This window comes from Oncorhynchus masou, chromosome 21 (assembly GCF_036934945.1).
Source record: "Oncorhynchus masou masou isolate Uvic2021 chromosome 21, UVic_Omas_1.1, whole genome shotgun sequence".
Lineage (NCBI taxonomy): Eukaryota > Metazoa > Chordata > Actinopteri > Salmoniformes > Salmonidae > Oncorhynchus > Oncorhynchus masou.
The window spans coordinates 22,973,998-22,985,245 of record NC_088232.1 but is presented as its reverse complement, the minus strand read 5'-3'; the positions used below and the strand labels follow the sequence as shown (position 1 = coordinate 22,985,245).

General features: G+C 43.6%; 2 protein-coding genes across 3 annotated transcripts; both read right to left on the bottom strand.

The window, feature by feature from the left end:
* Nucleotides 1-396: 396 nt before the first annotated feature.
* Nucleotides 397-5,658, bottom strand: atg14 (autophagy related 14). 2 transcript variants are annotated; one of them, XM_064927807.1, is made up of 9 exons: nucleotides 5,128-5,658; nucleotides 4,165-4,227; nucleotides 3,996-4,038; nucleotides 3,755-3,836; nucleotides 3,025-3,262; nucleotides 2,358-2,587; nucleotides 1,842-2,050; nucleotides 1,559-1,644; nucleotides 397-1,492 (listed from the first exon to the last, which is right to left on the bottom strand). In XM_064927807.1, exons 1-9 carry the CDS (start codon nucleotides 5,400-5,402, stop codon nucleotides 1,192-1,194), a joined length of 1,527 nt encoding a protein of 508 aa, XP_064783879.1. In that variant the 5' UTR covers nucleotides 5,403-5,658; the 3' UTR covers nucleotides 397-1,191. The 2 variants fall into 2 exon arrangements, with proteins under 2 accessions (XP_064783879.1, XP_064783880.1); XM_064927808.1 differs by having other exon boundaries at nucleotides 5,502-5,658.
* Nucleotides 5,659-5,755: 97 nt separating this feature from the next.
* tbpl2 (TATA box binding protein like 2) lies at nucleotides 5,756-10,743 on the bottom strand. The gene is given in 6 exon segments (XM_064926996.1): nucleotides 5,756-5,973; nucleotides 6,989-7,083; nucleotides 7,464-7,631; nucleotides 7,878-7,978; nucleotides 8,130-8,217; nucleotides 10,472-10,743. Coding segments are annotated over 6 exon segments (801 nt in total). The 3' UTR covers nucleotides 5,756-5,896.
* Nucleotides 10,744-11,248: the final 505 nt, after the last annotated feature.

Sequence of the window (11,248 nt, the reverse complement as noted above, 5' to 3'; positions counted from 1 at the left end):
GACCTAAGACAGGGAATTTTTACTAGGATTAAATGTCAGGAATTGTGAAAAACTGAGTTTAAATGTATTTGGCTAAGGTGTATGTGAACTTCAGACCACAACTGTATTGTGTCCTATCCTATCATTTAAGCCACCTATGTCACTGTTCGAATCACCTGTATAAAGACCCACAAAACACACCAATGAGGTTTTAGGCACCCACGTTACTATAAATAGTACAAATCTACCCTTCTGAGGAAAACAAATGCCACTAGTTCATCTCTCTCCCCAACATTGAACTGCTGCAGTCAAGTTTGTCTGTCCCCCCCCCCCACCCCCCAACACACACACACACACACACACACACACACACACACACACCTGGTAAGTAAACAGCATTTGAAGTAAAACAAAAAGTGCCATGCCATCATTTAGTGAGAATAACTAAGGTCATGCCCCTTTTTTGGCATTCGTCAGTCTTCAAAACACAATCCTTACACAAACCATTTTGTTGTAATGCAGCAGGGAGGATGGTGCTGTCCCAAATGGCACCCTAGTCCCTATGTAGTGCACTACTTTTGACCAAGGCCCATAGGGCTCTGGTCAAACGTTGTGCACTATATAAGGCATAGGGTACCATTTGGGATGTAGTAAAGAAACATTAAGAACCGACAATATGAATGGGTACACGGGAAAGCAACAGAAGCTCCAGTCTCTCTTTAAATTGTCTTCTCACAACAACTGGGATGGAGCGTGCAGATGGCCGAGAGTTGTGAGAGAGACTACTCTTTGAATAACACCCGTCCCAAGCGACAGTCTTTCGCACTATAACCATTTTTACCAGAAAAATCACTGTTGTCAATGACAACATTCTCCTCCATAAGAAAGTGAGCGATACATTCCCCTTCCTCCCACAGGGATTCAGTCATGCAATTTAATAAAAACAAATATCCCTTCTTGGTGGTAGTGGACCAGGACTACAGGCTGACTACAGGCATAGGCCAGAACAGAACAGTCTCTGTGTAGTGGTCGGTGCCAGTGCTGCATAGCTCCAGCCAGTCCTGGGGTGCATTCATTAGACACCAAACGGACTGAAACACTACCTGAACTTGTTCAATAAAAAAAAAACACTTGTTTTTATTCTACGTTGCAAAACGTTTTTCTAGTGTGCTCTAATATATACGACCCTGGCCAGTGAGTCCACAGGCTCCCTCAGCGCTGGCCGGTGTAGGCCCGAAACCAGGAGGTGACGGATGCTGCTGCTGAGGAGATCATGCCCCCGGCCTGGCCCACGGGCTGGGACACCTGCATGGCCGTGCTCTGGGACAGGTCCATGGGTTGGGAGGGGATGTCACAGAATCGCGGGCTGGGGACCGTTTCCCAGTCTGTCCCCAGGTCTGTCTCCTCATCCGTCACCATCTCATCCCCGCTTTCCTCTGCCGGGCCGGCCGCCTCCGGCTCAACAAACTCCATGGAGTCCTCCAGGTCAGCAGTCACCTCGTACGGACCCGTCCTGCACAGAGAGATAGTCAGGCGGTGTCCCAAATAGGATTCCATTTTTGACAAGGGATCTTCTTACCTGCCCAGGTTTTTGTTGTCAGGAGAGACAAGGAACATGATGTTCCTCAGGGTGTGGTGAGGGTGCAGCAGCTCACTCTCAACATGCTGCACAGGAATACACGCAACTGGTTAGTGGCGTGCATCTACGGTGTGGGTTGATACATACAAGCTAGATCAATCATGTAACAAAGTGATTAACAGTAACACGGCCTAGAACCCAGAAGAGAAAGCAGCAGCACAGTGGCAAGGAAAATATACTCCCAGAAGGAAGAAACTTCTAGACGAACCATGCTCTGTAGTACCTGTGAGAAGCAGAGGTGAAGGATGTTGGTGTTGAGCTTGGTGACAGCCCGGGTGAACCTGTACCTGCTCAGGCTGTCACCACAGAACTCACTGTTACACAACTTCTTGGGCAGATTGACATCCAGGATGTGAGAGAGGATGTTGATGAGCTGGGTAGCAAAACAGAGGGCTGCACTGATGGTGTGGGCTGGGTTGATGTGGTCCAGCTCTGGAAATGGAAGCTCTTCATGAGAACAAGTAGCCTTGGCACAGTACAAGTCAATATTGCAGATTGGTAACCTCCAAGGACTAGATGTTCCTCTCAACCGGCTAGTCGTTTGTCCTTGTCACATCTCAAAAGACAGATCATTTGATTATGATGTCTTATTTTGGTAAGAGTGTGGAGCTAGAAAAGTATACTAAAACACATAGTAAAATGTATGCACACACTCTTCTGTCAGTTGCTTTGGATAAAAGCATCTACTAAATGGCATATATACTTATTACATACAACATATTTTGCTATAATGTCCTACCGGGCCCCTCGTTGGTGCTCTTCTCCTCCACCCAGCTGTAATAGGGGGAGCAGTCCCCGTTGCTAGGCAGCGTGACCCTGGGTCCAGTGATGCTAATGGAGGTCTCTCCATTCTGGTCATCCCAGATCCAGCGCCCTGACAGGTAGGTGGTGCGGCGGGCCTCAGCCAACTCACTCACTGTGCTGGAGGTCAGGGCCAAGTCACACTCCGACAACACGTCTGCTGGGTCCCTGAGGGAAAGGAGCAAAGAGAGAGAGAGAGAGAGACTGTCATTACAGTGTGTCTCTATAACTAAGTCAAACAGCAGATGAGAGGTCCCTCAGCATGCACTTTCAGATTTGAATCAAGAATCAGCTGACCCACATCCTAAAACAACAACCAATATCTCAAATGGACAGAGAGCCTTGGTATCGGTGCTGTCCGTGAAAACTAAAGCCGAGATTCATAATGCTGGCCATACTTAATACTTGGCTCTGGCCAATGCTGTATGACAGTGGTTCTCAAAGCTCTCCTCAAGGACCCCCGGCTGTTCCATATATTTGATCGAGTTGAGAGCCAGCACACGTGATTCAACTTGTTAACGTATCATCAAGCCCTTGTTTAGGTGAATCGGGTGAGTTAGTGTAAAATACACTTCAAATAAACTTGAAACCATGGCCATGATTACCTGCTACCCTGTTTCTCCTCCTGTGTGGGGAAGATGTGAGCTGTGAGTTCCAGGATGTGTCCTCTGCGGACCTCAGCCAGGTGCTCCAGACGACCCTGCAGCTCCTTGCCCCTCTTCTCCAGCAGCTCTCCCAGCCGCAGGTTGTGTCTCTCTATCTTGTCTCTCTTCTCCTGATGGCGGCTGGCCCGCCGCTGCAGCCTCTGGCTCTCCTCTTGGGAGCGAAGCAGCAGGTCTTTACCTGGGAGAAGAGGGAAAGGTAATAAGTTGAGTGACTAATATGGGTCAAGTGGCAGTCTATTCCTTATAAAATGCACTACTTTTGACCAGGGCCCACAGGGCCTGCACTAAATAGGGAATAGGGTGCTATTTGGGATGCAAGCCAATGTCTTGCACCATTTCAGGTTTGCATGTTGTCTTAGACAGGCTACATAAAGACATGGGTATGAGGAAGAGAATAAATCAAGATGATTATTTTAATAATGTACAATATAATACAACAGTCAGTGCATTGTCATTTACACTCACCTCCATATGTATTTTGACAGTGAAGCTACCATTTTAAATTTGAGATCAAATGTTTCATATGAGGTGACAGTACAGAATGTCACCTTTTATTGGAGGGTATTTTCATACATATCTGTTTTATGGTTTATAAATGGGGGTGAGTGTATACATTCACATGGAGGTGAGTATCACTGATTTGAATGGCTGTCAAGACCATGTAACTCACCACTTTTCACCTCTTCATTCCCACAACCAATAGCCTCCTTCAGCTGCTCTATTTTCATCTTGCATGACATGATCTTCCATTTCTGAATGAATGAAACAATACAAAATGCTAAGGGTAGATGGGAGTTGAAGAGAACAGGCAGGCAAGTGACGCATTTGAAAAACATACCTCACGTAGGGCAGCGTAAATTTACGAGAATTTATATAGATATGGGAGGTCCTCTACTCATAATTCAACTTACCAGCTGATCTGCCTGGACTTTCTTGTCCATGGCTGTAATGACCCTGGAAGAAAGAGTATAGTGTAATATCAATATGGTTAATATAAACAATGGAAGGTAGGAATACAAATGCTTAAACTGCAAAGTATTATTTAGCATATTCATGATAACTGCAAATATTATACTGTACATGTGTTGGAAACGTTCTTTCTCCACCTTCAGCATTTTAAGTCTTTCCAATTTGTCAGTGTATCTGGGAAAAAAATGTTACCATTAGAAAACCTAAATTAAAAAACAATGGAGTGTTACTTTTTCTGACATCATAGCAGAATGTTTCAATGCCGCATTCAAAACAACTGATAACTCGGGGGGGAAATTAAGCTCTGACTAAGAAAAATCGATTTGAACGGTCATCCAACTCGGAATTCCAACTCCAGAACTCGGGCCTCATTCTAGTGCTCCGAATTTCCGATCTGAAGATCACTGACGTCATGATTTTAACCTCGTATTTCTCCGACTTCCCAGTTGTTTTGAATGCGGCAAAAGTGCCCATTGCCCACTACAGGCAGGTGTTGGCAAGAGTGTGGCCTAACTTTTTATTTAACTAGGCAAGTCAGTTAAAGAATAAATTCTTATTTACAATGCTCCGTCCCAACTTCACACAAACAAGTTGAGATGTAATGTACTTCAATTTTATTTTTTACAATGTCATTTGATTAAGAAAAATACAAAAAGTATGTCAGTCACTGTGTAAGTAAAGTATTAATGAATCTACACGACTACAAAGAGTCCTGACGTAACGATGAGTTATTTTCCGTTTCAAGACACTAGAAAGTTACTGTATTGAGTACGAGAAAGTTGGTGCTCAAATGACATGATTCAAAATAACATATTGTGTTGTGCAATCTAGGCCAATACTGTTCCGCAAACAGCCTTACTGGCTATAACTTAGGTTACACGTGTAAACAAGCTAGCTAGCTAGCTGACGTTTTGCTAAAGGTGTTGGTTGTAGCTAAACAATATAGCTAGCCAGCCAGTTTGTTTGATTGTTGGTAGCTATTAAATGCAATGTTAGCTGATAATGCATAGCCAACATTTCATAAAGCCTTTATTTAGAGCTGTGTTATGAAGTTAACTGAATGTAAACACGCACCGTTCAGGGTTTCTACCGTCGAAGTATATAAAATCGCCTGCATGGATGCATCGGGCGCACGTCAGCCTGCGCCTGGCGGTGTTGCAGAGAGGACATCGCTCCACCGCGACATACAAACCCTCCGCATCGTCCACAGACTCCACCATTTGAGACCCAGGGGAACCTGTGGTGGTTGTGGCGTGTAGGAGGTGCGAGCGAAGCTGTGGCCGAGCCCCGGGCAGCGTTCCCAAAGTCCCTTCGCCAGAGCGGACTTCGCTTCGCAGTGAGGATGTCATGATGATGGAACTGCGGTTCAAGCGCTAGCTAAATTATAGCTCTTCTGGCATCGAGTCTGAGTTTTCACTACTTATTGTAAATGTTACGGATATATTTACCACCGCAATGCAGTCTTCAATTTCGGGAAATGTAGCTATGTTCAGTCATGGACTATATTGCTGCTGTTAGCGAGCCCGCAGCAAACTGTGCTGACTATTTTGCATGAGATGGTTTGTTTACGTACGTATGGTCACGTGGGCACATGGCTATAGATTTACAACAGAACATCTACTGCATGATGTATAACATGCAAACTTCGGTTTTATTAGAAGGTCCTGTATTCCATTTCACAATTATAAAACTACGTTACAAGTTGCCCATCTGTACACTTTTATTTAACACTCCAGAAGTGCAACACAAAATGAAACAATTTAAGGACGCATGTATTTTACACACATGAAGATTAAGTGCGTTAAATGCTTTCATCGTCTTCACAAAAATCAGCGAAGGCACTTCATTGCTTTCTGAATCCCTTCAGAATTGGGTATATGTTCTCAAAGGCTTCATAGATTTCTCGACGTTCTTTAGCTCCTGAAAGAAAATGGAGAGTACGTCTGGCTGCATTTTGTTACGTGAACATTTATTTTCAAATGTGAAAAGCAAGCATGGTCATCATAGTACCGTAATAGACACATTCAGGTAGGTCCCTCCCTGTTAGGGGTAACAATCAATACCCAGTACAGTAGGTGGCGGGCAATGTAGAAGAGCAACCCGGTGAGAAAGTGGCAGAAGCGGATGTTACGTTTGAATTAGCTGTGTGGAGTGGAGATGAGAAGGATTGGATTACAGTGGCGAATGCAAAAGGCAACGAGAAGTAAAGTGGAATCTAGTAAATCCAAGCCTAGTTAGTTTTTGGTCAGAGTAAGGGTTTTGCATCGATGTTACCTAGGAGATCCGATTGAAGTCTCTACAAATTGTGAATGAGGTGGCATTGATGAGAGTAATGAAGCGGGTTTATTTTTTGTGTATATATGGAAGAGAAGGCGTGTGCTCTGTGCCTCATTAAAGATATCGGATTGGAAAGTGTCGACTGTGGGTCGTCGAAGCAGGGAGCCTCGCAAGGCGGTTATCGCTGGGGTGGCACTAGAAGTAAAAGCAAAAGGATATACAGTATGTGAAGAATTGGATTAAGTGGTTGGTGCACACAGACTGATGGTGGATGGAGTGAGGAAGCCCACTCCATCCATTCTGTTTTATGAAGAGTCTCCTTTCTCACGTATATTTCTGTTGTATGAGAACCTTGGTGCCAAAACCCTATGCAGTGTTATTTGTATGTCGGGATCCCAGTCAAATGAATAAATACCCCGTACAGTAGGTGGCAACAAGACACCAATAGGTGTAGTATGCCATAAAACCGTACAAGAATAGGCGTATTGAATACGCCCTGGGTCACATTCAGTAGCCAAACATTGAAGATAGAAATGCAATGAATAGAGCCGACATGATTTCATATGCCAGAGAGGCATTTGTTTTACTTAACATATTTCTATCGGAATGTTCTACAACAATGTCCTGCTAAACCCGCCCCAGTTGTCAACATACATACCTGTCAGGACCACTTTTCCAGACACAAAGATCATTAACACAATACGTGGTTTCACCATGCGATAGATCAAACCAGGAAACAGTTCTGGCACATAACTAGAGGGCCAAAAGGCATCACAGTTAGTTACAGGAGAAAAGGTTGCTCAGGTCTGGGGTATATTTGAATATTCTGTGAAAACAGATTATAAAATACCCTATAGTATTCAAGCAACAAAATGGAAGAGTCACTGACTAAAGGATGTCTGCCAATTGTTGTCTATAGAACAAAATGGTCTATATTCCTTTAAAAAAATGAAGTAAAAACACTCCCCCACATGGATTTAAATAAATGGACTACTGGTGTGTGGAATATGATGGTGGAAACGTTCCTGCCATGCTTGCACCAATACATTGCTTTTAAAAACGCACAAGAGGGCGTGAACAAGTGTACACTTATGGAGAAGGTTAGAAAGTCCTAACACAGCCAGTAAATGTACCTGCTGAACTGCTGATGATCCAGCAACAGACCCTCCAGTCGGATGGGGAAGCACACATCACAGCTCCCCACCATGTTATGTATCTTGAAGTCTAGGAATTTGGCAGGAAAGCCCAGCTTCTGCAACACTCGAGCAAACTTGCGGGCAGCTAAGCGACACAGCTCCTCACTGTCAGAATAGAATGCAAAAATGGCATAGTGGCATTGCTCAAGCAATGAGAGGTACATACCGAATGTTCAAATGTAGTAAAATAAAATGGACAGGGCCCTGGAAATAAGTGTGATACTGGTATTCAGTAGGGCACACTAACAAAACGTCTAGCTACATAAACAAAGTGTGCTTTTATTGGAAAGTTCAGGTAATATCTCAGTTTCTAAACAGTTTCTTTCTACTGAACTCAACCATGGTTCATACTGTCCTTAAGTCTCACCTCCTGTGCAGACCATCTTTCCAGAGCTGAAGATGAGCGCTGTGGTCCTAGGCTCCAGTATTCTCATAATGACAGCATCAAAACGCTGAAACATGAGTACAATGCCCACATCATGATAATGGAAAACTAAAGATCTGATCATGACCAATTAAAATCATTCAGGAAAACATCCTTTGGAACTAGCTACACAGTAATATATAAATAAAACTGAGCGTAAACTGGATATACTTGAATACCTTGGGGTTGTACTCTGCATTTCTGGCTTGTAGAGCAATGGACTTCAGGTCCAGTGGGCAGGCCAGATTCACTGTGGATACAATATTCCTGGGCATAAACAATAAAAGGGTTCACATGCAAGCACTGATCAATACAAACAAGACATGTAGGGGCCAATCTGACATTGTACACTATTCCCTATTTAGTGCACCACTTTCCCTCTGTATAGAACACTACTTAATTTCCCAGGATCATTTAGATTGTTTGGAGTAGCCCTTGACTCATTTCCATTACATACAAGAGTAATTGGACAAAGCGTCTTATGTAGGAGTTCTGTTAAGAGCTGCAACATTCGGTTTGAACATTAAAAACACACCTCTTGCAGGTACAGTTTTGGAAGCAGAAGGACCTTGTCTTTCATGTCACCGAGAAATAATACAGGTTAATTTGAGACACCTTTATAAGGTTAGGGATCCCACACAGCCATATTTACATGTTACAGCGCTTGTTTACAGAAAACATACTGAAGACAGAGTGGACTACCTATGCTAATTATCTATCTGCATCTACAAACATCTGCGTGTAAAAGGAAGACAGATGCCACAAATGTGTTGTCACTGGAAAAACTGTCAGCTGCAACTATTAAAACAGTGTATATTTTGCATTTGGGAAATTATTTTCTCATGTGATATGAAAGTAGAGGGATTTATGTTTCAAGAATGGCACCGCAATTGAGAATCGATTCACCTTCAGGATTGAGCATGGCTGTTTTTGCTTCCATAGCCAATTCACCCTTTAAAAAAAAATAACATGTTACTACTTAGCCCAATGACCTTACGTTATGCTCCTTTATTACAATATTGGGCTAAGTTTGGAGTCAAATGTTGCAAAACATTTTGCTAAGATGTGCCTTGGTTTCTCAAATGACTGCCTCGCCTGGTTCACCAACTACTTCTCTAATAGAGTTCAGTGTGTCAAATCAGAGGGCCTGTTGTCCAGGCCTCTGGCAGTCTCTATGGGGGTGCCTCAGGGTTCCATTCTTGGACCAACTCTTCTGTATACAATCAATGATGTCGCTCTTGCTGCTGGTGAGTCTCTGATCCACCTCTACGCAGACGACACCATTCTGTATACTTCTGGCCCTTCTTTGGACACTGTTAACAACCCCCCAGACAAGCTTAAATGCCAGACAACTCTCCTTCCGTGGCCTCCAATTGCTCTTAAATACAAGTAAAACTAAATTCATGCTCTTCAACCGATCGCTGCCTGCACCTGCCCACCCGTCCAACATCACTACTCTGGACAGTTCTGACTTAGAATATGTGGACAACTACAAATATCTAGGTGTCTGGTTAGACTAAACTCTACTTCCAGACTCACATCAAACATCTCCAATCCAAAGTTAAATCTAGATTTGGATTCCTATTTCACAACAAAGCATCCTTCACTCATACTGCAAAACATACCCTTGTAAACCTGACCATCCTACCAATCCTCGACTTCAGCGATGTCATTTACAAAATAGCCTCCAATACCCTACTCAATAAATTGGATGCAGTCTATCACAGTGCCATCCGTTTTGTCACCAAAGACCCATATGCTAACCACCACTGCGACCTGTATGCTCTCGTTGGCTGGCCCTCGCTTCATACTCGTCACCAAACCCACTGGCTCCAGGTCATCTACAAGACCCTGCTAGGTAAAGTCCCCCCTTATCTCAGCTCGCTGGTCAACATAGCAGCACCCACCTGTAGCACGCGCTCCAGCAGGTCTCTCTCTGGTCACCCCCAAAACAAATTCTTCCTCTGGCCGGCTCTCCTTCCAGTTCTCTGCTGCCAATGACTGGAATGAACTACAAAAATCTCAGAAACAGGAAACACTTATCTCCCTCACTAGCTTTAAGCACCAGCTGTCAGAGCAGCTCAACAGATTACTGCACATAGCCCATCTATAAATTACACCCAAACAACTACCTCTCCCCCTACTGTATTTATTTAGCTCCTTTGCACACCATGATTTCTCCCTACCTTGCACATTCTTCCACTGCAAATCTACCATTCCAGTGTTTTACTTGCTATATTGTATTTATTTTGCCACCATGGCCTTTTTTTGCCTTTACCTCCCTTATCTCACCTCATTTGCTCACATTGTATATAGACTTGTTTATACTGTATTATTGACTGTATGTTTGTTTTACTCCATGTGTAACTCTGGGTTGTTGTATGTGTCGAACTGCTTTGCTTTATCTTGGCCAGGTCGCAATTGTAAATGAGAACTTCTTCTCAACTTGCCTACCTGGTTAAATAAAAGTGAAATAAAAGAAAATAATGAATACAACCCAGGTTATTGGAACATTACGCACTGTAACATGGGGATGATTCCAGAACTCTCAGCCACTGGGGTCACGGGTGTCATGGGACAGAAGGTAGAGGCTCCCGGCATGGCCACCTTTTTAGGGTCAGTCTTAGCAGACTCCTCTTGCCTACAGGCGTCGAAGACACCACTGTCCTGTGTCACGTTAGCATTAGAAGCAGCATTTCCACTGGTCTCTTCTTGCAGGAAGCTGAGATCCAGATCTTTCCCGACGTCCTTCTCCGGTTGACTCAAGGAGGAGAGGTAGGATGGGCCCTTCATTTCCAGACACAAGAAAAAGACAATGGAGAGTGGAATTACATTGATTTTTTTTTACTATAGGCTTGTTGAAGTAATTTCAAAATGTTGAAGTTAATTTTGCTGAGTAATAAACTGTTTCACCCACCTCCAAAACACTACATTGACTGGTTCATAATCCCCTTGACACTGACAATCAGTCCCACTGATACTTACTGATACATTTGCAATTGGGTCATCAAAATACTGTACATGTAGGGTACTTACTGGTACATTTGCAATTGGGTCATCCAATGCTGAATCTTCATCCATGATTGATCATTTAGAAACAAACAGGATTCACTTTTAAACACCACTGGGAGCCTTGGTGGTGTTCATTGATTGACAGACAGCTAAATTAAGTACAGGTGTGAATACTTTGTAGCAAACGCCTATGCCCTGCAGGAGTACAATATGGTGTAATTGCAGACTGCAATTTGGGGCGTTTCTTGATGTGGGCATTCCTTGATATCAGGAAATGCCAATTTGT